This window comes from Ahaetulla prasina, chromosome 2, assembly GCF_028640845.1.
Source record: "Ahaetulla prasina isolate Xishuangbanna chromosome 2, ASM2864084v1, whole genome shotgun sequence".
Lineage (NCBI taxonomy): Eukaryota > Metazoa > Chordata > Lepidosauria > Squamata > Colubridae > Ahaetulla > Ahaetulla prasina.
In genome coordinates this window covers 286,060,673-286,088,474 of record NC_080540.1, presented here as the reverse complement: position 1 = coordinate 286,088,474, position 27,802 = coordinate 286,060,673, and the positions used below count along the sequence as shown (strand labels likewise).

The window sequence follows — 27,802 nt, the reverse complement described above, 5'->3', positions numbered from 1 at the left end:
TTCGTCTTATTGTTGACTATAGGAATTTAAACGCAGTGTGCGCCGAAAACATATACCCCATGCCACTTATGAAAGATATGTTAGCACATTTAGCGAAGGGAAAGTTCTTCACCAAACTGGACCTGCGAGAAGCCTACTACAGAGTTCGTATAAAGGAGGGGGATGAATGGAAAACCGCTTGCAACTGTCCACTAGGATGTTTCCAGTTTCGAGTACTACCTTTTGGACTGCAGGGGGCGCCCGCAGTTTTTATGCAACTAATAAATGAAATACTCCATCAGCATTTGTTCAAAGGAGTTCTTGTCTACCTTGACGACATACTTATCTATACCGAAACAATGGAAGAACATATTAAACTAGTAAGAGCTGTTCTCAAAAAGTTATTATCTGCAGAACTGTATTGTAAGCTATCCAAATGTGATTTCCATCAAACTAAAATAGACTACTTAGGGTATCGCATTTCAGCTGATGGGTTAGAAATGGATCCAGAAAAAGTGAAAGCTGTCTTGGAATGGGCCCCCCCACGCACACGCAAGCAACTGCAAAGTTTTTTAGGATTCGCAAATTTCTATCGTCAATTCATCCCCTCCTTTGCTCAAATTGCTTTACCAATCACCAACCTCTTGAAAACTAAAGGAGACACGAAACCCAAACCATCATTACCTCTCGAATGGACAATGGAATGTCAGGCAGCATTTGAAAAATTGAAACGACTCTTTGCCGCCGAACCTATTTTAAAACACCCTGACATGGATGTTCCTTTTGTAATACAAGCTGATGCCAGTGATGTAGCAGTCGGAGCCGTTTACTCCAAAACAATGCTGATGGTAAACTACAACCCTGTGCTTTCACTTCTCGAAATTAACTGAAACTGAAAGGCGATGGGCTATTTGGGAAAAGAAGCATTTGCAGTTCATTGGGCTCTGACGTGGAGACAATTCTTAGAGGGTTCAAATCATCCTTTTGAAGTTTGGACTGATCACAAAAATCTAGAAGCCCTAAAGACTCCTAGAAAACTTTCACCTAAACAAGCCCGCTGGGCTCAATATTTTAACCGCTTTAATTTCACTTTACATTACATTCCTGGGGGGAAAAACTTCTTAGCGGATGCTCTCTCACGTTTGCCCCAATACAATTGCACTCGCTCCGAGGTTCGACCAATACTTCACGTGCAACAGTTGGCAGCTCCGGCTATAACTAGAAGCCACTCAAAAGCTGAACCCTCACTCCCAGATGAACTGACCAAGTCGTTTAAAGAAGCTTTAAACACCGATGACTGGTACTTAGCGCATTCCCATGAATGCACACTCCGTGATGGACTAGCTTGGATTGGAACAAAACTATATGTTCCTCTATCACTCAGAGAAACCATCCTACAACGATGCCATGATGCCAAAATGGCAGGGCATTTTGGATTTGTGAAAACTTTGCATCTTCTTAAAAGACAATTTTGGTGGCCAAGTCTTAAAAAAGACATTCAAGCATATGTAGCAAGTTGCCCTATTTGCGCATCATCCAAAAGGCCTCCGGGAAAACCTCCTGGACTACTTCAAACGGTAGCCAGGCCAGGAACCCCATGGAAAGAAATATCCATGGATTTCATAGTGGAATTACCTGAAAGTTCCGGCAATACTGTTATATGGGTTGTGACTGACCTTTTCTCCAAACAAGTCCATTTTATTCCATGTTCAAAAATACCCTCCTCAAAGACTCTAGCAAAGTTGTTTGTACAACACATTTATAGACTCCACGGAGTTCCTGATCGCATCATTTCAGATCGAGGAGTTCAATTCACTTCTCAATTTTGGAAAGAATTTTTACGACTCATTGGTTCCGCCCAAGGATTAAGCTCCTCCCATCATCCCCAAACTAATGGAAGCTGTGAACGTTCGAACTCTGTACTAGAACAATATCTACGATGTTATGTTAACTACCAGCAAGACAATTGGGCAGACCTCTTACCTTTTGCTGAAGTTGCCTACAACAACTCAATTCATAGTAGCACGGGATTTACTCCCTTTAAAATAGCTTCAGGTCAAGATTTTGTTCCTATCTCGGAACTCCCAAAGGAAGAAACTACTGTTTCCTCTTTGTCAGAATGGATAGATCAAATACAAAGCACATGGAAAATGACTCGCAAGGCGATCGACGACGCTCACCGTGCGCATAAAAAACAAGCAGATAAAAAAAGGTCCCCTGAAAACAAATATCAAGTGGGCGATAAGGTTTATCTTTCCACCAAATATCTTCAAACCACTCAGAAATCTAAGAAACTTGGACCCAAATATGTGGGACCTTTCCCCATAGTAAAAATCATCAACCCCGTGACAGTACAACTAGATTTACCAAAAACACTTAGGAGAATTCACCCCGTTTTCCACGTGAGCTTGCTGAAACCTGAACACACATCTACTTTCCGTCCTAACCGTACACCCCCTCCTATACCAATTCTCATAGAGGGCGAACAACACTTTGAAATAAAAGAAATTTTAGATTCAAGAAAACATAGAAATAAAATTCAATATCTTATTGTTGGAAACACTTCCTGTTATCCCAAGCTGAATGGGTGAACAAAGAAGATGTTCGTGCGTCGGAAAAGATAGCACAATTCTATAAAAAATATCCTGACAAACCCTAACTTCTCTTTTTTCCTTCTAGGACTGACGTCCTTGTTGCAGGAGGGCCGAATGTCAGCCTCCACTCTAATCTTCATATACTTTTGAGTGATTATATCAGTAGATAGAATGTGAAATGTTTGTTTCTGTATTATAAAACTATTAAGGAAATGAGATGTATCATACCACCGTACAGGGTACGGAAAAGGAGCCTATTAAGAGTGTCGGCTGACATAACAATGGGGGAGGGATGATTAATGACTGAGTGTTATCAGCGCGGGCTTTTCTAACAGACACTGCATTCCTAAGATGACTGACATCTAGAGACCTGTGGAAGAAGATTACCACGAGGGGCCGAGAAGGAGCTGGCATTGGACCAGACCAGCCTGACCTCCTGGAGGAGGAGGGACAATTGGGGGGATATGATATGTTAGCCATATTTTGTCTCAGATCCAACTTAGCTTGGCTGCTATCATGACTGTAAAAAGTAAAAGTACTTGTCTTTATTCCAAATGAAGTCAAGGTGAATTCTTTCCTAATTATAGTCGGAGGTAGCCTGACATATACACAGAGAGAGGGAGAGATGGAGAGAGACGGAGACAGAGACACAGAGAGAGATACAGAGAGAGAGGGAGAGAGAGAGAGGGGGGAGGAGAGAGACAGAGAGAGAGAGATACAAAGAGAGGGAGAGGGAAGGAGAGAGAGATATGTCAAAAGGGTTTTGTGGTTCCCAGTGTTTTTTAACATCCGTTCTCTGCCCTAATGAGTGGCTGGGTAGGCATGGCTAGGGGGGTTATGTGATTGGGTGGGAGTGAGTAATGTCGAGTTGGCCACGCCCATCCAGGTTTTGTGGCTCCCGGTGTTTTCTTTTCTGTGAAAAACAGGTCCAAATGGCTCTTTGAATGTTTAAAGTCGCAGGCCCCCTAGTCTAAAGTCTGTTTTAAAATGTGGATAATAAGCATGTTGACCCGGAGTTGCAGTTACAACCCAGTTGGAAATTTCAGGTTGCAAAAAGTTGGTCTAGAAGCCCTTTAGACCACATGATATTCAGCTGTAATTGCAGTCCCCATTCCTTCATTGTCCATGCTTCTGTTGATCAAAAATGGTAGGATCTTTTTAAGCATTTGGAAATCCTGGTGTTCTATGATACCATTGGACATTTCTTTGTGGGGTTTGTTCTGCCACTCAGTGCAGTTTCACTCCATCTCGGTGAGCATAGAGCAATTGAGTCATCCAGTGGTTGGCGTGAAGTGTTCACACAATTCAAAAGTCTGGTGGAACTTCCCTTCAAGCTCCATGGGAAGACCCGACTTAATCATTTATCTTCCATGACATCTAATTCTTCTTAGAAATCACCTATGCCAGTTCCTGATATAATACTTTATGGCAGGATAGTGTTTTTGTGGGTCTGTATTTGTATGTGCCATTCCATTGACCTTTGTTGAGTGACTCCAAGTTTGGTTATTATGGAGAAGGAGGGAAAAAAATACCTTGTTTGATGGAGAAGAATAGGAGAAATTATAGTTTTCTGTAACAATTGGCAGCCTTCTGTCTACTCTTCATAGAGTCATTATAGTCATCATAGAGCTTTAACCAAAGACTATCTACTATCGGCCTCACCCCATTCCTAAGAGGTCTATAAGGGGCGTGCATAAGAGCACCAGCGTGCCTACCGTTCCTCTCCTAATGTTCCCTTTGATTATATCCAATTCGTATGGTTATTTCATGCTTATACTTATATATACTATTGTGTTTGACAAAATAAATAAAAAATAAATAAAGTTGGAATACATGTTGGAGGTCAACTAGCTGAACAGCAGGATCTGCTAGAATAGAGCATCTGATAGATAACCATCCAACCACTGATTGAAGATTTCTTTTGAAGGAGAAGTTTCCACTGCAAGTTCCCCCTCCTGATGTCTAAATTGAATTTCCTTCCTTGTAGTTTTAACCCACTGAGTCTAACCATGCCCTCTAAGGGTGAGAGAGAGTAAGTCCATTCCCTCTTCTACCTGACAACCCTCTAGATATTTAAAGATGGTTACCCTACCGTATTTTTAAACCTGGAACTTTGGTTGAACAGATATCAGGCCTGGAAGGCCATTTTTTTTTGTTGGATCTTCAGGCCTGTCACATTTACTACTGTGGGAAACTAGGAGGGAGGTCTGTATGGAGCCAAGGTGATATATAGTCATAACAACATTCCTTTCTCAAAAAATCAAGGACATCTTGACGGCTGGAACTGGGAAGCATCTCCAGTTGGGACACTGCTTTGATTGGACCATGTTATGGACATCTGAGTGTTGGGCAGAGACTTGAACTTTCCTTTGGGTGGGAAAAACCTGGAAGCTTTCAGATTCGGGTTTTCCCAGATATGCCAATACAACATCTCTAATAAAATGGAACTTTGAGGAAACTTAAGCCTTGAAGTTTTCTTTCGTTGGGGGTGTTACTTGGAACCCTGACATTAGATTCTTGCTTCGTAGTTTAAACCACCAGAAGTAGAATTGTTAGCATGTTTCTTCCTGATGTGTTGTACCGAACAAGGGGAGGGCATGATCTTAAAGGGGTGATTCCTTGGAGAAAATTTTCTTTTGTTCAGTAGTAAGGCAGTGAGACTTTCTCCTAAAATCTACATGCGGTGAGTAGCTCAGTTATTTCCCCAAGACTGTGTGTAAGTAGGATAGTTTTGGTGAGCAAACGTTGAGACAAAAAATGAAAACAAGAATTGGATCCAGATGGAAGTTATACTAAAATGGTAGTCGTTGCTTCATCAGAGAAGAAGGAAAACTCATTTGAATCTAGATTAAAACTAGCTTTATACACACCGGTTTTCTCCCTGGGAAAATTTACACGATACTCTCTTGCTCATGTCTGATCTAGAACTATCAGAAGCCTTTGACATTTTACAGACTTATGTAACTGCAGGTGGGGCAGATAGCAGAACTTCAAAAGCAGGTTGTAAATCCCATTTTCAGGGTCCATCATAACTTTGAACAGTCACTAAGTGATGGCTGAGGACTACTTGTATTAGTTCGTAATTGACTTTAAGAACTGGAAGTGGGTATGGATTAGTTTGATATTTCTTTTTTTATTATTATTTTTTGGAAGAAAATTGCCAAATACAAAAAAGTAAGTTCTACTTTACCTGATTTGGAACTGGGGAAATAGCTTTCTTCACCGAATACCTTGTGAAACTTGGATTCATCTGCAACAGACACTAAAGCCAGTGTGGTATAGTGGTTATGGAGGTTATGGTTATGGAGTCATCCATAGAATCCCACTAGATGATTTGGACTGGTCTGTTAATCTACTCAAACCTATCACACAGGGCGGTTGTTGTGAGAATAAAATGAAATGAAGTTTCTGCATACCTTGCCTTGAGCTCCTGCAATGAAAACAACAAACATATCTAATCAATCAATCTAACAAATCAGTCAGTCAGTCAGTCAGTCAATCAATCAATCAATCAATCAATCAATCAATCACATACACTCTCAGCTCAAACTATCCCACGCAATTCTGGTATGGATGAAATGAAAGAAGTACTCCAGGTAGGCCATTTTCAGCTCCTGAAGAAAAAGGAAAATGTAAATTTTTAACAGTGTATCTCGCCTAAACTGTAATGAAAATTTAGTACTAATACGTTTCTATGATTTTCCTTCTGTCTGAAGCCTAATTTTTCTATGGCAGAATATCCAGCACAACAATAAAACCAAACTAAAATCACAAGCTGAACAAGAGTAAGAAATCCACAGCGGCAATAAAAACAGATGTCCCTTTGTGAATAAATAACAATTCAGGGGCCCATAAAAAAAAAAAAAGCCCTGCTGCCAGAAGAGATTATGTAGGAGGTAGAGCCTCCATCTATGCTGAGGACCGATATTTGGTCAAAAGTGGAGCAGTGAGCTGGTAAAGCGGCTGGATTCAAGGGAGCTGATACTGCATTCCTACCGATCCTTAATGCTAAATTCTGTCTCTCTTTTATTCCTTCCTGCTAATCTTCCTTTTCTCCTGATTTGCAGGTTCATCCAGGTCAGCACTATGACTGATGGGGACTATGACTATTTGATCAAACTCCTGGCCCTCGGAGATTCTGGGGTTGGAAAGACCACTTTGCTGTATAGATACACAGACAACAAGTTCAACCCAAAGTTCATCACCACAGTAGGCATCGACTTTCGAGAAAAGCGTGTGGTGAGTTTTTTGTTTGCGTGTGTATGAGGGAGGGAGGGAGGGAGGGAGAGGTCTTTCTGAAGATTTCAGTCTCTCAAAAGAAATATTTTCAACATCTCAGCGGGACAATATCTGTTTCCTTGTGTGGGTTTTGCCCTGCATTTTATAGCCTTCCCCTGGATTGTATGACACCCAACCAGTCTTTTCACTTAGTCCAAAATGGCATTTGTATATTGTTTCATCTCTTTCCAGTGTATAGGTCATTCACAACTTACAACTCTAGCTGAGCCTGACAATTAGGTTGTGACAGTTAACAGATTTCCATTTGACCGGAGCTGTTTTGATGACCTTTTTTTTTTTTTTACAGCAGTCATTAAGCGAACCCAGTGATCCTTAAGTAAACCCGTTGTTCACTGTGGAAGAGTTTTGGCCAGAAATCAGAAGTAAACACCAATTTCTGGCAAAAGCATTGTAAATCATGATCATGTGACTGCGGGGCACTTCATATGGCCATAATTGCAAATTGTTTGCTGAGTATCCTAGAAGAGAAAGAGGAGAGGAGAGGAGAGGAGAGGAGAGGAGAGGAGAGGAGAGGAGGGGAGGGGAGGGGAGGAGAGGAGAGGAGAGGAGAGGAGAGGAGAGGAGAGGAGAGGAGAGGAGAGGAGAGGAGAGGAGAGGAGAGGAGAGGAGAACCTTGGAGGTTTTCTAGTCCTTCATATGACCATGAAGGAGGGCAATGTCAGAACTTCGAAACTATATTTTTGGGGAAAATATAAAGAACTTACATTTCACCCAAAATATCCTTTTGAACATAAATTGAAGACTACCTATAAATCAGCCTTTCTCATTAAATTTTGATTTCTGTGCTTTCAAGGCTGTTTACATTGCAGTCTGTGAAGGTAATCTAGAAACCTCATATATAGCCTTAAGGTGCTTTTTCTTTTTTTCAGATTTGCCATATTACCATAGATATCAATGTTTCCAACGGTATTATTATTTACATTTCTGATTTGCTCAGTAACTTATTCTGAGCTTACCTTCCTTTCGGCAGCAGGGATTTTAAAACCACAGGGGCTCACACTGTCATATGGCACGGGCTTCTTTGTGTTACTTGCTGTTTAAATCATTCTTTGTGTTACTTGCAGTTTGCTTAATTCTTAAGGACGTTTTGCAGATCAAAGCTGAAAAATATTTGTAGGATTTCCAGAATCTCTAGATTGGTATACAAACATTCGTAATAACTAGATGAGAAGAGTGAGGATATATATTTTTTTTTTGTGGGGGTGTTATACTTATTGAAAAGGGACGCGGGGGCTCAGTGGCTAAGATGCTGAGCTTGTCGATCAAAAGGTCGGCAGTACAGCGGTTCGAATCCCTAGCGCCGCGTAACGGGGTGAGCTCCCGTTACTTGTCCCAGCGGTTGCCAACCTAGCAGTTTGAAAGCACGTAAAAAATGCAAGTAGAAAAATAGGGACCACCTCTGGTGGGAAGGTAACAGCGCCCTGTGCGCCTTTGGCATTTAGTCATGCCGGCCACATGACCACAGAGAGGTCTTTGGACAGCGCTGACTTTGAAACAGAGATGAGATGAGCACCGCCCCCTAGAGTCAGGAACGACTAGCACATAGGTGCGAGGGGAACTTATACCTTTTATAGTTAAAAGATTGTGAGGGTGTATATGTGTTTGCATGCGCACGCCCGCGGGTGTGTGTATCGAAATGATCTTTCCCTTCTTGATTTATTCAGTCTAGCTCATGTCACAGCATATGGTCTCCCATGCTGGGATTTAGATTTTTCATAGACGCACACAGGAGAAACTGCTATTCCTGGAAACCTCCATGTGTTGTGTTTGTGTTGTATTTTAACTCATTTAACTCAAAGCATAAGTGCACAAAGGAAGCAACCTTAGACTGGTTTTCTCTTAGAGAAGATCCACTGACAAGGTGCTGTGAGACTGCAATATAAGTGTTGTTTTGACACACAAAAAATGATTTATCACTTTCAAAGGGAAATTTTAAAAAAAGGATCCCAAATGCAATTTTGCCTACTTGCTTGCTTAATATTATTACAGGATTCAGACTCAAATAAGAAACACACACACACACACACACACACCCCTGTTAAGCTTATTCTCCTGTCACCAGTGCATAGATTCTAACAGGTTACAAATTAAACTTTGCAATAGCAAGAGTGATTTTGAGAGCTTGGGCTACCAAAAGAAGCTGTCCGTAGAGAGAACGAAGCTTTCTTTCTAAACTGCATTTTCCAAATACAGATATTATCATATTTGGTTTTTTTTTTACATTTATACAATAATAATAATTATGATTATGGTATGTAATCAGGACAAACTTTTTCTCTCACACACATATATCTAAAAGGGACTTGCTAAGAAATTTCTTCTAAGCACAGGTGTGAAGGGATGTGTACTGCAAAGCTTCCTAAATTAAAATAGAATAGAATAGAATAGAATAGAATAGAATAGAATAGAATAGAATAGAATAGAATAGAATTCTTTATTGGCCAAGTGTGATTGGACACACAAGGAATTTGTCTTGGTGCATATGCTCTCAGTGTACATAAAAGAAAAGATACCTTCATCAAGGTACAATGCTTACAATATTTAATGATAGTCAAAGGGTACAAATTTAACACTTAACGATACAACACTTAGTCATAGGCTACAAATAAGCAATCAAGAAATAATCAATTACAGTATAAATCGTAAGGATACAAGCAACAAAGTTACAGTCATAAGTGGAAGGAGATGGGTGATGGGAACGATGAGAAGATTAATAGTAGTGCAGATTTAGTAAATAGTTTGACAGTGTTGAGGGAATTATTTGTTTAGCAGAGTGATGGCGTTCGGGAAAAAACTGTTCTTGTGTCTAGTTGTTCTGGTGTGCAGTGCTCTATAGCGTCGTTTTGAGGTTAGGAGTTGAAACAGTTTATGTCCAGGATGTGAGGGATCTGTAAATATTTTCACACCCCTCTTTTTGACTTGCGCAGTATACAGGTCCTCAATGGAAGACAGGTTGGTAGCCATTGTTTTTTCTGCAATTCTCATTATCTGAAGTCTGTGTCTGTCTTGTTGGGTTGCAGAAACCAAATTAGTCGAAGTTTGCTACAGCTGGCTAAGTAACCTTTCTACACAAGTATTTCACACACCACACACACACACACACACACACACACACACACACAAACACTAACCACATTATTTTCTTACAAATCTTTGGTGGTGCTAAACCATTAAAACAGCAGTATCTCTCAATAAAAGTGGATGCTGTATTAATGACTAAGAGTTTGCCAGGCTATAACAGTTGTAGGCCAAAATATACTGCTTTTAAGGTAAATGTGAGCGATGTATATTTTGCCCAACCACAAATCAGGGGTGAAATTCAGCCGGTTCTATCCGGTTCGGGTGAACCGGTAGCGGCGGCTACAAGAGGCTCCGCCCACCTGCGCGGACATCATGACATCGCTTTTTTCTGACAATTTAAAGCCTCTGCGCATGCGCAGAAGGCTTTGCACATGCACGGGCACCGCTGCACATGAGCACATTTGTAAACTGGTAGGGAAGATAAGTGAATTTCACCCCTGCCACAAATGCTTCAGTGGCCAACATAATTTTTAATGATACCTTTCAATGCTATTTTTGGGGCGCCATTTAATCTCTGCACATTTTAAAACCTCTGGTCATTTAATTGGCATGAAAGGGGAGATGTGTACTTCTGAAAGCCATATCCTTTTAGGGGTGTCAAATGGGCAGCCCACAGGCCGGATGCATCACGCGCAAGCCCACCCCAGTTCCATGAAGGGGGAAAAAGCATCACGAAACGTCACGTGACAGCAACGTGACGGGGCAAGTTTGACACTCGTGCTCTAGGTGAAATATTGAAGGCCATTTTTTTCCCCCCAAGTTTCTTTTTACCCACTCCTGTGCTAAGCTCTTTGGCCATGAACACACCTCCCGCCTTCACTTGCGCAGGACCATCTGCTTCTCCAGTCTTCAGTTTCATGGAGAATCTCAAGTGGAACATACTGCTTATTTCCGTAGACCAAAGATATATGATGTTTCTTCCTGGGTTATCAGGGATGGCTGAGTCACCTCGTTAGTTCAGTATGTTTTCTGTACCAAAGAAACATGCTACATCTTCCGTGTATGTACAGGAGAGTCAATATGCAGCAGCTGTGCTGTTTAGAAAGATGTTACCTAGGAAAAGCATATAAACAAAGAAATTAGTTTATTGTTTCAGTCTTAATTTGGGTAGTCCAGAGTCCAGACACTTTGCAGCTTGGGCTGTGTGATAGTGACTAATTTTTTGGAGACTCCGAAGCAGTCTTCAGACTCATTTGTAAAAATTAATAAAGATGGGATACAAATAAATAAAATCCAGTGTTAAGAATTCCGGTCTGCTGAATATCAATTTGCTGCTTATACATCCATCTTTCAGCCTCCAAGGGATTTCCATGTTATTGTCCCACTCAATAAATCTGTAAGGCAAGTTGAAAGAGAATAAATGTTGAAATGCCTCCAAAAAGTTATATAGCGATAACAATAGCACTTCACAGTGCTTTACAGCAGGAGTCCCCAACCTTTTGGACCTCAGGGACCACTAAATTCATAATTTTAATCCCGCGGACCACTAATATGATCTGCCTAATGACTGGCTGGGTGGACGTGGTTAGGTGGTCATGTGACTGGGTGGGCGTGGCCAACTGAATGTCATTCATGTCAAGGGGTGCCTCGCCAGCTTCTTCTCGCCCCTCCCAGCCACTCTTCACCTGCCCGCTCGGGCTCCTTAGGGCCCCAGCAGGAAGCAGTTGTTGGAGCTAAGCAGCCACCATGAGAAAGAGTTTGCAAAACAGCTCAGTTCAAATTGGATCTGAACGAGGAGGAGGCTCAGCAGAAGCACCTTACTGAGGACTAGGAGCATAGGCTTTCCAAAAAGAGGGAAGACCTGCGGGAGTGCAAGACCAGGTATGGTGCCTCTTGGCTCAGCGGGCTGAGATGGTCAGCCAGTTCCAGGCCATGATGCAGTCCCACTGGAACCAGGCCCTTTGGCTCTTCGCCACCAGTGGTGCTTCCCTCCAGCCTTCGCTCAAAGCCCCACACCAGGAGGCTGAAGCAGACCTCAAGTCAGAATTTCTCCCTTCCTCCGACCCGTAGAAAAAGACTCTGAAGGGGGAGACTCTCTGAAGCAACATAAACATTCATTGCACATATCTGTCCTAGGGGCTGTAGTTTGATGACTTCTGATTTAGTGCAATATAAAAAATGCAAATAATTTTTCTGCGGACCACCAAAATTTTCTCGTGGACCACCAGTGGTCCACGGACCACCAGTTGGTGACCGCTGCTTTACAGCTCTCTCTAAGCGGTTTACAGAGTTAGCCTATTGCCCCCAACAATCTGGGTCCTCATTTTACTGACCTCGGAAGAACGGAAGGCTGAGTCAACTTTGAGCCTGGTGAGATTTGAACTGCCAAATTGCAGGCAGCCGACAGGCAGAAGAAGTAGGCTGCAGTACTGGCCCTAACCCTAACCACTGCGCCATCATGGCCCATATAGATGAGTAAAGGGTCACCACTTCCAATTTAATGTTGTAAACATAAAGTTTAAGGTGTACAAATTGATTTCATCTTCTGGTGGCTTCAGAGACAGGTGTTGTTGGTTTTTTTGCAATTTTCTAGGCCAGGGATCTCCAACCTTGGCAACTTTAAGACTTGTGAACTTCAACTCCCAGAATTCCTCAGCCAGCTTTGCTTTGCTTTGCTGGCTGAGGGATTCTGGGAGTTGAAGTCCACAAGTCTCAAAGTTGCCAAGGTTGGAGACCCCTGTTCTAGGCAACACAGCAGAAGTAGCTTGTCATTGTTTTCTCTTGGGAACTTTTTTTGATTTATCAAGCTAGCCTACAACATCGCGTTTCTCATGCTGGCTGGGGGATTCTAGGAGTGGAGGTCCACAGGTCTTAAAGTTGCCATGGTTGGACATCCCTGATCTTGAGACCGGTACTTCGAATATCAATATTGTAATTCTTTCTGTGTGCAACTCCTTCAGTAAACGCAGGGCTGGCTGCCAAAATCAACTGTGGAATAAAATCCATCAAAGGATCGTACGATGTTTAGCATCTTTTCCTATCCTGCATTTTCAGCTTGCAAATTATGACTTCACTTTTAATTAACTTTTAAAGAAACAATTGTTAAAATAAACAGTATTAACATAAACAGTGAAGCTTTATTTCGTATGTTTCAGGTGTACAACAGCCAGGGGTCAAGTGGTTCTTCTGGAAAAGCCTTTAAGGTCCATCTGCAGCTATGGGACACAGCTGGGCAAGAGAGGTAATATGCAAGAATTTAAAAGTCCAATGCAGAAATAATTGGAAGGGGAAATGAACAACATTTTTTCTGTTAGATTCTGTCATTTGAACTCGGGCAGGTTTTCAAGACAGAATATTTTTTTTTATTATCAGTTTGACATCGTATTACTGTTTACAAGGAAGCTTAAGACCTAGTTCTTATCTTGAATTATTTGGAATGTTGAATAAAAAGTGATTTGAAGCATTTTGGAACGTGGGATTTCAGGGGTACAATTGCTAAAGGTCGCAGGACAGTGGGTAGTGTCTGCAGTTTACACACACACACACACACACACACACACACACACATGCATACACATATGTGTATAAACACACACACACAAGTTCTCTGTTTGAAGGCGTGTGAGTCATACACTCAGAAATTCCATGTCCCTGGATGGGTAGCTGACTAAAATCTCCTGTGGCGGTTTCCTGCCCATCTTTTTGATAGGGAGAGAGAAATTTATAACACAAATCCCCATTGGAACAGAACAGATGATAAGAGAAAATAAAAATGATCCCTGGGGCTGCCTTACAACCTGAAGGAAGATTTGTGCTTGAGCAGTCATTCTGGATAAGGGTTGACTACCCGTGTAAAGCGAATATGAAAGCTTTGCCTTGTCATTTTTCTGTTTGCTTGCAGCACTTTTTTTTTTTAAAAAAAAAGTTCAGCCATGAAATGTTTACCTAATACTCCTTGCTTGCTTTCTTTTCCTTGATAGCTCATGTTGTATATTGATCTTTTTCACTCCTTTCCTCCTGACAGATTCAGAAGTCTCACCACAGCATTTTTCAGAGATGCCATGGGCTTCTTGCTAATGTTTGATCTCACCAGTCAACAGAGCTTCTTAAATGTCAGAAACTGGATGAGTAAGTGGAAAAAGCAGCTGCCTCTCTCTCTTAGCCTTGAGCTCTTTTAGCTTCAGCGGCATTGAACCTATCATCTTTAAATGCGACAGCAGTCCCCATAGAGAGTGGCCTTATGTAAGCTATTCCTGATACGATTAAACACTCTGCAACAAAAGGCATGCAGGTACCTTAGAAAAGAGCCACCGTGGCGCAGTGGTGAGAGTGCAGTACTGCAGGCTACTTCTGCTGACTGCCGGCTGCCTGAAAATTGGCAGTTCGAATCTCACCAGGCTCAGGGTTGACTCAGCCTTCCATCCTTCCGAGGTGGGTAAAATGAGGGCCCAGACTGTTGGGGGCAATAGGCTGACTGTGTAAAAACCGCTTAGAGAGGGCTGCAAAGTACTGGGAAGCGGTCTATAAGTCTAAGGTTGCTATTGCTATTAGAAGTGATGCACGCTTCTCTCTGAAGCTGGCTTCTAGTCCAGCCAGCAAGGGTGAAATGTAAAATTAATTACTACTGGTTCTGTGGGTATAACTTGGGGGTGAGGGGTGTTAATGTGATTGGGTGGGCGTGACCAACTTTTTTTTTTACTTTTTAAAAGCATTTTTTTTTTTACAACCTCTTTGACTGAAGAGGTTGTAAAAAATGCTTTTAAAAGCCTCTGTTGTGTCTCGTTCAATCTCACCTCAGCCGGGGTCTTCTTATCTGCTTCCGACACGGAGGAATGTTCTAGTATGCCTCCCGGCCCCAGCCCTGGCTCCATGCCCAGACAGGCTGATGAGGAAGAAATACCTCCAGCCCCCAGCTCTGGCTCCATGCCCAGGCAAACGGAGCAACTAGACCCCTCCCCCTCCTCCACAGCATGTGAGCCTGAGGAAGGTTTATTACCAACAGCTGCCGACTGGAGTGACCCTCGCGTCAGAAAACTTGATAGGCGGAGGCAACAGAAGGGCCGGTTTAGCTCTGCCTGGTAAGGCCTGTTATTAAGAACACAAAGCCTGCAATTACTGCAGGTTCGAGCCCGGCCCAAGGTTGACTCAGCCTTCCATCCTTTATAAGGTAGGTAAAATGACCCAGATTGTTGGGGGGGCAATAAGTTGACTTTGTAAATATATACAAATAGAATGAGACTATTGCCCTATACATTGTAAGCCGCCCTGAGTCTTCGGAGAAGGGCGGGGTATAAATGTAAACAAAAAAAAAAAAAGGAAGGGAGGGGCAGGCCTGGATAAGTGCTGAGTCATGGAGCCACACCCCATGGCCTATATAAAGGATCTGCTTTCTGGCATTCTCTGAGTCAGGCAAAGTCTAAACATATCTTGCTGAAATCACTTTCTGGTCTCCTGCCTGCCCTGAGGACTTTGCTAGGACTTTGGCAGAGCTGCAGAGGCACACCTGATTCGGATTTCCCTGACCCGGCCGTCAGCGGAGGAGTGGGACACGACAGCCTCTGATTGTCAGGCAACTCAGCTGGGATCACCAGAGGAGCCTTTTAAAAGCATTTTTTTCCTACAACCTCTTCAGCCGAAGAGGTTGTAAAAAAATGCTTTTAAAAGGCTCTGATTATCCCAGCTGAGCCACACAATCATCAGAGGCTTTTTTTTTTACTTTTAAAAGCATTTTTGGCTGAAGAAAAATGCTTTTAAAAGTTAAAAAAACCCTCTGATGATCATGCAGCTCAGCTGGGCATGGTGGGGGGGGGGGCAGGGATTTTTGCTACCGGTTCTCCGAACCACCCGCCACCATTGCTACTGGATTGGGCGATCCGGTCCAAATCAGGAGCATTTCACCCCTGGTCTCCAACTTTGGCAACTTTAAGACTTGTGGACTTCAGCTCCCAGTGTTCATCATCCAGCTTTGCTGGCTGAGGGACTCTGGGAGTTGAAGTCCACAAGTCTTAAAGTTGCCAAAGTTGGAGACCCCTGGTCTAGAGGTTCCTGGATATTCTTTGCCTTGGCTGCTAGCTGCAAAATACCTTTTATGGAAACTTTAGGAAACAGCTGGACTCTCACTTTGACCTGACAAAGTTGTTTTTCCACTCTGGCACTGGTCCCTCCTTGAAGCCTCTAGCATCACCACCATGTCATGTTCCTGCAAAACGCTGAACCCTGCCCAGACTACTTTAAATATTACTTAAAAGAATGCATGTGAATTGCTTGAAATATATTAGCTGTATGTGAATAACAGGCAGTCTTGGACTTAACAACTGTAATTGAACCCAAAATTACAGTCATAAGTTGTGGTCATTATGGAGTCACTATGTGACTGCACCCAATTTTGCAACCTTTTTTTGTGGTGGTTGTTAAGCAAAAGTGATGGTCATTGAGTGAAGGCCATGGTCATTAAAGCAAACTTTTTTTTAACTCAATGAGCAATTGTTTTTTGTTGGAAACTGGAAGTAAATGCCAGAAACGAGCAAAACCCACCCAAAATTGTGGCCATATGACTTGCAGGATGTTGCAAACGTCTGTAAATTCAAGCTACTTGCCAAATGCCCCAAATGTGATCATGTGACTGGAGGAGGGGCACAGCCAATGGAACTCCAGAACCAGGTCATAAATGGCTATGGGGAGGTCCCTCATTGCTTCAAACCAGGGGTGAAATGCTCCCTGTTTGGACCAGATCTCCTGATTCGGTAGCGATGGCGGTGGGTGGTTCAGAGAACCAGTAGCAAAATTCCCTGCCCCCCCCCCCATGCCCAGCTGAGCCGTGCGATCATCAGAGGGGTTTTTTTGTTTACTTTTAAAAGCATTTTTTCTTCGGCTGAAAAAATGCTTTTAAAAGTAAAAAAAAAGCCTCTGATGATCGCCTGGCTCAGCTGGAATCGTGAGAACCTTTTAAAAGCATTTTTTCTACAACCTATTAGGCCGAAGAGGTTGTAAAAATGCTTTTAAAAGGTTCTGGTGATCAGGCAACTCAGCTGGGATCATCAGAACCCTTTAAAAGCATTTTTTTCTACAACCTCTTCAGGGAAGAGGTTAAAAAATGCTTTTAAAAGGCTCATCAGAGGCTTTTAAAAGCATTTTTTTACAACCTCTTTGGCCTACCCAGTCACATTACCCCCCCACCACCAAGCCACAGAACCAGTAGTAACAAATTTTACATTTCACTCTTGCTTCAAATGGTCGGTAAGCAACACCAGTTGTTAATCAAGGTCTACCTGCTTTATTCCTGTTGCAACTGTGATGCAGAGAAGGAAAAACAGTTCTCATTATCATTTACAGATTTATTATCTCAATGTTAATTTGATTGATTGGATGGCCCAATGTATTCTGGGCAATAAGACACTAACCATCCTATTTCTATTATAACATTTTTATAAATGTAAAAATAGATAGTGAATTTGCACATATTTCATCTCTCAGCCTTTCCCAGCCAGGCTGAGCACCTCAACTGGAAGATACCAGGTAGGAAAGGCTGAGGAATGATTTCTGCTCCTGTTTCCAGGGAACATTTTTACACCCCTCCCCAAATTTCTACATTTTCTTTCTTTAGGTCAGTTGCAAGCAAACGCTTATTGCGAAAACCCCGACATAGTCTTAATTGGAAATAAAGCTGACCTATCAGACCAGAGGGAGGTCAATGAAAGACAAGCAAAAGAACTTGCAGACAAATATGGGTAAGGCAAACAAACATGGTGTCCCCTCAACTAACCCGGGAGGCGTTGATGTAGCCATCTGAGTGATGCCAAAGGTGGGATAAGGACACAATGAAATGGCCAACCAAGACAGTTGGCTTCAGCAGAAGAAAACCCAAGTGTAATGTTTTATTTTATTTTATTTTCCTGTTGACATCAATGATTCTTAAAGTAATCCCCGTATGGATAAGTACTGATGCGAACAAGAATTTCTTTTTGTGAGAGGAGGAACAGGAATGTGTTCAGCAGACTTTGAGGGCTTTTTTAGAAAGTGACTCGATATTCATTTCGCTTTTGAGGACTACCGTATTTTTCAGACTATAAGACGCACCTTTTTTCCTCCCAAAAAAGAGGGTGAAAATCTGGGTGCGTTTTATACTCCGAATGTAGCCCTACCCAGCTTCTCAAAGGGAGGTTTCAGAGGCTGAAAAAAGCATCAGAAACAAAGCTTTAAAAAAGAAGCCCCCAACAGAGCTTCAGGAAAAAACCTCCAAACAGAGCTTCAGAGGCTTTTTTGTCTGAAGCTATTTCAGAGGCTTTCAGAGGCAGGAAAAAAAGTTTTTTCTGAAACAGAGTTTCAGAAGTTTCAGAGGCAGAAAAAAAAGCAAAAAAAAAAAAAAAAAAGCAAGGCACAGAGCTCACACCCAAGGAACCTGTTGCTAAAATTCACCTCTGGGAACAGCTGATTGGGAGTATTCCGGGTGGCCACCTGCCAATCAGCTTTTTTCTTATTTTCCTCCCCAAAAACTAAGGTGCATCTTATACTCTGGTGCATCTTATACTCCGAAAAATATGGTAAATGCAAGGTCCCCTTTGAAGGCAAACCTGTAGGTTATTGTTATAACTGTTCTCTCTTGAAATATCTTACCATACTTCTGATGTTTTCCTGCCGTAGCATCCCCTACTTCGAAACAAGTGCAGCGAATGGCCAAAATGTGGACAAAGCCGTGGAGACGCTCTTGGACTTAATAATGAAACGAATGGAACAGTGTGTTGACAAGTCTCAGCTCTCTGACACAGCCAACGGTGGGAGTTCAGGAAAACTGGTGTCATCCAAAGCTGATGAGAAGAAATGTGCTTGTTGACTTGGCCATTCAGGTTGAAGAAAAGAAAAGGAATGAGAAAATCGGAAAGTAACAGAATGACCAAATGCTAAATTCAATCTGGAACTCCATGGACCAAATGAGACTGCTGTTGTTGTCTTAAGCAAGCCTGATTTTTTTTTTCCAATGCTGAGAAATCATGCTTCTGCATTCAAACAGGTGTAAACCATCTTCATAGAAAATCCAGAGGCTCTTTTCTTCTTCATACAATAGGCGAGTAAATACAGAAAAAATATCTGCCTTGGGGAGACCATCATTGAAATGTTAGGAGACACCTTTACAATAAAACAAAGAGGTTGTCTTTGTTGGCCCGAGCCATCATTTCTCATCTCTTTGGCTTCTATTATGACATACATTCTATGTTTGCTAAATAGGTGATGAAAAAACACCCCAAAGAATATATTGCATGGCTCATTGTAAACATCTTAATGGTTTTGAATACCAAAAAGTTAACTGTTGTTTTATTCAGTTGGCTATTCTCATAAGACCTGGTTAAAATTGCAATGTAGTCATTAGGTGGCATGGGAGATAGAGGTGGACTGTAGAAAGATGTCCATACAATATAGTACAGCGTTGGAAAAGATATAAACCACGAGGTTTGCTCGAAGCTGAAAAGTACTATGTGCCTTGAAATACTTGGCCAAGTATTTCATTGGTGACTCTGAGAGTGATATTCCAATGGAATCCCCTTTCATTAAGAGGTAGTATGTATTTATTAAGTTCTATGTGGATACAGTTAACATTTCTAATTAGTTCTAATGCTCTAATTAACACATACTTTATATATATACACAGAGGATTATTTTTGCTTTTACTTTACCAGCAGAGCACTTCCCAAACTTGAAGCTATGTTCAACGTTGATCTGGAATATTAGCTGTCCAAAGCAAAGTCTTGCTTAAATACATAATGCCTTTCTGTTACTTCCACCACTTAAAATGAGAAAGGCAGGAACAGGAACAAAGATGAGGAAGTTCCAGTAATAATTTTGTTACAGTAGAAGTACTGTTAAGTGAAGGATATGTGCACTTTAGAGCAGGGGTCTCCAACCTTGGCAACTTGAAGACTTGTGGACTCCAACTCCCAGAATTCTGGGAGTTGAAGTCCACAAGTCCTCAAGTTGCCAAGGTTGGAGACCCCCGCTTTAAAGCCAAGCGTGATAGGATGATAGTGGTATGATGATGATGATGAGCCAAATGCAGCTCTTTAAAACAAAAACAGATATTGTCTTTCTACTATGCACCATTTCTCTGCGATGCCATTCTGGTTTAAAAGGTCTGCTTTTGCAATTCAGCCATTCCAAAATCGTCTGCAATTCCCTGCCACCATTTTCTAAGTGAAAGAGTTCATTTCACCAGGTTCTTTGTGTTATCAACCCAAAGCGAAAGAGTTGTTTCTAGTATTTATCACAATGCTCTTCATCAGTCTCTCGGTAATTAAAAATATATATTTCTGTTTGCAAAATGTGAGCGCGTTTCCCAGAAAGAGAAAGAAGGTAGAGGAATATATTCATGCCAATACCTTAATTTTCATTTTCATTCCAATACTGCGATATCTTCAGTACACTTTTAAATGTTTACTGCTTTTTGTAACCGTACAACTCATTTTCAGAAATGGGAAATTACAAAATCCCAAAGGTATCTTCACTTTTTGCTGGCGTTAATTGCTCAGCACTTCTGTTGGGAAATACTAATGTTTTTGTCTATAAAATCTGGAGCATATTTGCTTGGGTTCAGGATGCTTTGCTTGAAATCAAGGGCTGGGGGTGGGGATACATTTAAGCAGTGTTTCTCAACCTTGGCAACTTTTAAGACGTGTGAACTTCAGCACCCAGAATTCCCCAACAAACATACTGGCTGAGGAATTCTGGGAGCTGAAGTCCACCCGTCTTTTAAGTTGCAAAGTTGACAAACAATGCACTTAACTAAAAAAAAAAAGAACGAGAGATTCTTTATGCATTAAAAAAAAGAACGAGAGATTCTTTATGCATTAACATGTATCTTTTTTTTTCTGTATGGCTCTACACTGTGAGGAATATTTTATCTCTTTTTCCTGCAATTCTGCCATTTTATAACAAAGATCTTTTTAGCTTTCCAGTGGAAGAAGAGATAACAATATATCCTTAATGTTTCCCAGCTGTTAATACCTACTCGGTGCTGTCCATTGCAGTAAACAACTTTGGGTATATGGCTGACCTAGTGAGGAATCTCAGCTGACTTATTGAAAGTTGCCATTCAGAACTTTTCTTACATATAGTTCAACAATTTTGGATCTTCTGGCAGTGTAAATCCAATCTGGAAGGACTCATATATTCCAGTTGTATTCCAATCTCTCAACACTATCATACATATATTTTGTTTTTTACTATCTTGGTGTAGCAACTTAAGAACTCGAAGCTACTCCTAAGGCACAATTATTGTTGGGCATCATTTGCTGCAATCATATGCTGGGTTATCTACTAGTATTCCAACAGGATCTGCCCGTGCCTCTGTCTCCGCGTAATGCCCACAAGTGAATATTTTATGCATGCATGGTAAGCTTTGATATTGAGTACACAGAATATTCCCTGGCATTAAGTAAGGCCAAATAGCTGTTGGTTTTGTAGCTGTCATTACGCACACCTAAACTCCTGCATGCATAAGGAACATTTATGAGCACAATGTTAAATCTACAAGAACACTTTGACTTCCCAGATCAGCATTACATCATCTCATTAATAGCCTTTGAAATTGGCTTGATGCAACTGAAAACTTGCCAAGATGGCCATTCTGGAATCCATCTTGCATTTTCCATATAAACTCAAAATAATTTCTGTATCACATCAACAATTCGTTCATTATCTGTCTTTCGTGGCCCTATTTCATCAAGGAGATCAGGATATATGTGACAGATATCAAATATATTGATGTAGGTTATGTTGCCATTGTAGTTCATAATTGGCGCCTCACCAAAATAATCCTACATATAATTGAGTATTTGATTCAAATTCACCTGTAGTTCATTGAAGAATAATTGTAATGACAATATACTGTGCTATTTTTTCCAGTCTTCCTTTCGACCCTTTTGAGATATGGTATGAAAGTCCCTCTTCTGACTTGGTTTCATGAGTATTTGAATCAAAATAGTGGCTGTGTAATTGTGTATGTATGATTAATAGACCCATGGCTGTTCACTGCTTATATGTACCCTATTGTCCAAAAGTATTCAGATGTAATGAGCCAAATTCTCAAGTGCTTCTCTTGTGCCTCTGACCATCAAAGCACACTAAGCCAACAATGGTTTTCATAAACCGTATCTAATTGTTGAGGAGAGAAACTAGAGAACTCTTAGTTCCATGTAACCATTTTTGCCTGTTTTTATGGACAACCATTGGCATTACATTACAGCAGCTCACACTGCACACCAACTTGATTTCTATGAAAGGATCTTTGTTTGCTTCATTAAAGCCTCTGAGGGGGAAAGTCATTGCCTGATGAAATGCACATGATGTCCCTAATAATTATTGTCCATGGGATAAAAGTTCTCCTGTCACTGGAAATATGTTTCTCTACTTGCCCAGCAGCCTTTTAACAAAAGCTGCCTACCAAGATTTACACCATGCTCAAACCATTTAGCTGCTGTTTTGTTATTAAAATCTACCTATCCCGATACAGTTAAGTGTAGTCTGGTATTCCATGAAGTAACTACTGAAAATATTCAGCCTTGTTGATTTCTTTCTCCAGTCCACCTGAGGCAGAATTGGATAGTGTCCCTCATGGTCAACTTTCTAGATCTGCTCTTGAAGCTCAAGGTTAGTAATTGGGAGGAGGTTGGCTACCATAGATTAACATGGCTCTCCTCCGACAACATCCTCAAGGCTTGGAAAGAACTCTCCCATGTTTTCCCCCCTCTAAAATAAATGCTTGATAGCAGCTCTTCTAAAGGTCAAATTAAACATAACCTGAATCACGTGGTTATGGCTGTTACAAAGGGGATTAATTGGGGGTGGGGCAAGAAAAGTTATCCCAAACAGAAGCACCATTACAATCATATTCTCCGAAGGGGCGAAGTTGCGCAGTCTGTCTATGCTGTCAGTTGTTAAATATTATTACAGCCCTCCTCAACTCAGACCATTTAGCGCAGGGATCTCCAACCTTGGCAATTTTAAGACTTGTGGACTTCAACCCCCAGAATTCCTCAGCCAGCATGGGAGTTGTAAAGTCCACAAGTCGTAAAGTTGCCAAACTTGGAGACCTCTGATTTAGCACAAAGTCTTTTAGGAGATATTTCTTAAGAATCGTGGACACATCATCATCTTACACTTCCAAAGGCCCTGCCTGAAGCTCTCCTAAACTTGATTCCACCCCAACGTTTAAATCAAAAAGCTTCTTGACTCTTAAATCCTCTCTAACTGCCTTTGCTCTACCCTGCAGAGGGATTTTCAGTGTATATAATAACTCTATAATTCAAGGTACTTTTATGTATTCCTCACAAATATATTTATTTAAATTGTTCTTTTCAGATTTTGATTCAACACTAAGAGCCTCCTGACTGATTAGTTGCTTTTTTTCCCCCCCTCTGGCTTTGTTTTGCTTTTAATGTGCCCTTAAGTTAGATAACTCTGAGCATGTTTTCTGTTGGTCTTTGAGACAGTTCTGTAGAAATTAAAGATTTACATTCTTTGGGCTAAGTGTCTGAATTCTCTCTCTCTGGATGGACTGCACTGCCAGCCTAGCAGCACCAGTCATTAACCGTGTTGTATTACTACTACTATGCTGTTGCTTTTCAATGATATATAAATATGTATTTATATATGTGTGAGTGTGTGTGTGTGTGAGTGCACACATATACATACATACAATCAGACTGTATCCATTGGTGTCTGGGTTTTTACAATATGGCTAAGGAATGTAATTCGGTAGTTTCGTTTCTGCACTGTTCTTTTGAGATTAAAAACTATTCATTTTTAAAGCAGTTGTGGATTGTTGTCTTGAAGAGCAAACATGATCTAAGGCGGTGATGGTGAACCTTTTCGCCACCAAGTGCCCAGAGGTGGGATTCTACCAGTAAGGACGAACCAGTAGCTCCCGACGATCAGCTAGGCCTGCCCGCCTGCCTCTATGCTTTACCTACTTTTATCTTTGTACCTGGTTAGTGTGGCAGAACAGATTGCCGCACCTCTGCTGTTTTAATTCCCTAGCACTAACGTGGAAGGTGATTTTTCATTGAACTGCGCACGCAAAGCGCACGATCTCCAATCCGATTGTTAAACCAGGAAGATCCCACCACTGCAGGTGCCCAAACCGGAACCCGTGCACCCACGCTGGAGCACCAGAAACCCAAACATCAGCTGGCCAGTGCGCATGCCCATAGGGTGTGTTCTGTGTGCCACCTCTGGCACACGTGCCATTAGGTTCGCCATCACGGATCTAAGGTGTCCGAGAAAGGTGAAAGTGTGCAGACGACACACACACAATGTGTCTTACTTGATTCTGGCTTTGCACAGGCAAATTCACATGCTGTAGTTTCAGCCGGGTAGAAACTCAGCTGTGATGTTTTCAAAAATGGCTTAAGAAACCATGGCTTCAGTGTAGGAACTCAGCTAGACAGAAAAAGGATCAGGTTGTAATAGATTCTTCATCATAGTTCCAGTATTATTATTTTTATTCAAAACAAAACAAAACACCAGCCTCGTGCCTTCCAGTATGAAGAATACAATTCTTTGAATTACTAGCCACTATGGACCAAAGATTGAGGGTCATTTGAGAGAGTTTATGGGGAGTCCTCGACTTACAACCACAACTGAGCTGAAAATTTATGTCGCTAAGTGAGAAATTTGTTGACTTTTGCTCCATTTCACGACTTTTCTTGCCACATCTGTTAAAATGAACCACTGCAGTTGTTAAGTTAGTAGCGCGGTTGTTGAGTGAATCTGGCTTCCCCATTGACTTTGCTTGTCAGAAGTTTGCAAAAAGGGATCGCATGACTTTGGGACACTGCACCCGTCATAAATATGAACCAGTTGCCAACATCCAGTTGTAAATCACGTGACCATGGTGGGAATGGTCATAATAAATATTCTATTCTATTCTATTCTATTCTATTCTATTCTATTCTATTCTATTCTAATGGTGGAAAAATGGTCGTAAGTCACTTTTTTCAGTGCCGTTGTAACTTTGAACGGTCACTAAATGAATTGTTGTAAGTTGAGGACTGCCTGTGTACCCAACCTCTGTTGGATCTGGGTTTTATTTCGCGCTTAATTTGTTTATTTGGACATTTTTATCTTGCTTTTTTGTTATATAATGAAACACTGGAAAATTCTGGCTTAGCGGCCCGACAGTAGGGGCAGGGGATGGTTTTGTGTGAGTGGTAGACGCATCGGGGCTCCATTTGCATAAGCAGTGGGCATTTATTATATTTTCTGATTGCTCAAGTGCAGGGAGCAGGAAAAAGGGGAAAATGAACCCCAAATAGGCACACATTTAAGGCAGAAAGACTAATATAGCTGCACCCTGAAGGGAGTAGTGAGTGTTCTGTGGTGAGCCTGACTTGGAAAACATGTTTTTGAGCAAGTGAAGAGGGATGGTTGGGCTGAAGCAGAGAAGAAAGTAGTTCATTGCATTCCTGATTATCATGAAACCATGGTAATCGAATCATGGTTACACTCATAATGCTGACAAGGTTGCCTTCAGCTAAATTCATAGTTTTATCCGCAACGTACGCCAGCTTACCTTATGATCTTGTGGTTTAAATAATTGATTGAACATTGTACCAGTTATTTATTTTGCTACAGTGCAAACACGATCCAGCCAGACTGAAGCATAAATCTCGCTGCAGGCCAAGGAACAACCAACCTTGCCTTTCATTATCACACTGGTCACTAGAGAGACCGTCCTTGAGATGTTTAAATGCTCTTCTTATCCTGATAACCACTCTCTTGATTTCATGGCTTTTAGATTGTCCATTTCCTCATTATGCTTTGACAGTCTTGGCAAGCCGCTCTTGAAATACAATCTTAAGGATGGTATAATCATTATAGATAAATAAATAATGTATTCATTTAATTATGGGCAAACTTGCTCTTGCGCTGTCACAGAACAGGGCCCAGACAAATGTACAATCTGTTTTATAACTGAAATATATATTCCTGCTTTCTTGCCTCAGGCATACTGCTTTGATGAACCTCCCTTAGAAGAGCTCTATGCAGAACACTTACATTTTACCGATTCTAAATCATGACATAGGGATGGCTTCAGGACTGGCTTGTCTGTGCTTAGATGCACTTCCCAGAAGTGTTTTACTTCCTTCAGAAACATCATTTGTAAAATTATCATTTTACACAACTATGTTATAATTAGAATAGAATAGAATAGAATAGAATTTTATTGGCCAAGTGTGATTGGACACACAAGGAATTTGTCTTGGTGCATATGCTCTCAGTGTACATAAAAGAAAAGATTCAAAAACACTGAGGGGGTGGGGTAGGTGGGAATGCTGTAAACAGATATCTCCATTCAATGTTTTCTAAGCTTCACTTTACTCATTATATATAAATGTCTCTCTCTCCCCCCCCCCACTCTCTGTGTGTGTATGTTCCAGCATAACTCTGGAATACCTTTTCAACCAAACTTGGTACACAGTTGACTTACTCTCTAGAAAAAAATACTGTGGGGGTAAGACACCCCTAACACCCCTTGGCGTGTGTGTTCTGTTAAGATACAGCCTGTTGTGCCTTAAAATGGCTTCTACTGTACTGCCTTAAAATAACTTCTACTGTGCAGCACAGTGGAGTTGCTATGGTAATGGCTCCACAAGGGGGCTCCCTCTGGTAAGGGGGAAAATCCAACATTAGAAATTACGTTTAGTCTGGACATTTTCAACAAGGTTTGATTATTCTTGAGGACATATGTATGGCCATGATCAATACAACATTACTGCAACTCAGCCTGCCTACACCACTACGAGACTAATACGACGTACTTCACGCAGATTACCTACGAGAAAAGAACTATAACACTGAACAGCTTAGTGCATATATCGCGGACAAAAAGCCACTTCTAAATCAAGTTCAGAAAAAGCATACCAAATGATCATGGATCAGCTAGCAAAACAACAAGGTTGTATCATTTTACTTGATGCTTCTTGTTGAACAGGGAAAACTTTTTTAATTAATTTAATTCTTGCCGAAATCAGGGTGCAGGGTGAAGTTGCTCTTCCTGTCTAATACAGGATTGGGATAAATAAATACCCGGGTAACGTTGGGTTATCAGCTAGTTCTCCATAAAATATAATACTAAGAGCTACAATTTGGTGTGATGAGAGATTTTTTTTTCTATTAGATTGATGCAGTCGCCACACAAGTGCTCATTTATCATCTTTCTCTCTCTCACCTGGTATCCAAAACCAAGAAGAGAGAATTCTCACAAAACTAGTATTAGTCAGTTGCGGATCAGCTGAACGACATATCTGAGCTCCACATCATATATTTGATCCAGCTGCCTTAGTCCACCGTAATATTCTTCAGTGTAGATTCAGATGCACGTTATGGAACTTGCAGGAAGTAATTGGTCCTTATGGATTAATGAGTTCTGAAGCCAATGTATTTCCATCACCGGTAAGAACAACCACAATGCTTCTAATAATGGGCCCATAGATGACTAAAAATGGACTCTCTCCCTCCATATGTCCCAGCCTCCTGGATGCCTTCTGTCACATCTGAATTTACTTCTTTCCTTAGAAGATGATCTTGAGATTCTATTCATTAATTCAAAAGATGAAATTTGTAAGGTGACGCTGAAGTTCACTGTGCAGGTAAATCCAATGGAAATGCTTCTGGAAAGAAATAACTATCCTTGTAATGGATCTGAGGAAGGTTCAGACCTCATGGGAATAGGTCACTTGCGTAGTCTGGATATTACAAGGTACGGCAAGTCCTCATCAATCCTGGAACAAGATGGAGAAAGTTTTAATTGAAGAAGATATCATTTTGAAAAATTTGATTGATATTTCACGAGAAGAATTCTCCACTTCTCTGCTCGCAACCGAATACCTTATGCCACCAGACTTGAAATTTTGGGCTTA

At 41.3% G+C, this 27,802-nt stretch overlaps 2 protein-coding genes across 3 annotated transcripts in view; one reads left to right on the top strand and one right to left on the bottom strand.

The window, feature by feature from the left end:
• Window positions 1-23,689, top strand: part of RAB27B (RAB27B, member RAS oncogene family) — a 51,386-nt gene extending 27,697 nt beyond the window's left edge. The window contains exons 2-6 of the mRNA XM_058170724.1: window positions 6,641-6,812; window positions 13,049-13,134; window positions 13,918-14,021; window positions 17,497-17,620; window positions 18,534-23,689. Coding sequence (XP_058026707.1) covers window positions 6,660-6,812; window positions 13,049-13,134; window positions 13,918-14,021; window positions 17,497-17,620; window positions 18,534-18,723 — 657 coding nt within the window. The 5' untranslated portion in view covers window positions 6,641-6,659 and the 3' untranslated portion in view covers window positions 18,724-23,689. The remainder of the gene's footprint in view (window positions 1-6,640; window positions 6,813-13,048; window positions 13,135-13,917; window positions 14,022-17,496; window positions 17,621-18,533) is intronic.
• A 725-nt stretch (window positions 23,690-24,414) lies between these two features.
• CCDC68 (coiled-coil domain containing 68) overlaps window positions 24,415-27,802 on the bottom strand; it is a 68,867-nt gene continuing 65,479 nt past the window's right edge. For both annotated transcript variants that reach the window (XM_058170722.1, XM_058170723.1), the window contains one exon: window positions 24,415-27,664. In XM_058170722.1, coding sequence (XP_058026705.1) covers window positions 27,616-27,664 — 49 coding nt within the window. In that variant the 3' untranslated portion in view covers window positions 24,415-27,615. The remainder of the gene's footprint in view (window positions 27,665-27,802) is intronic.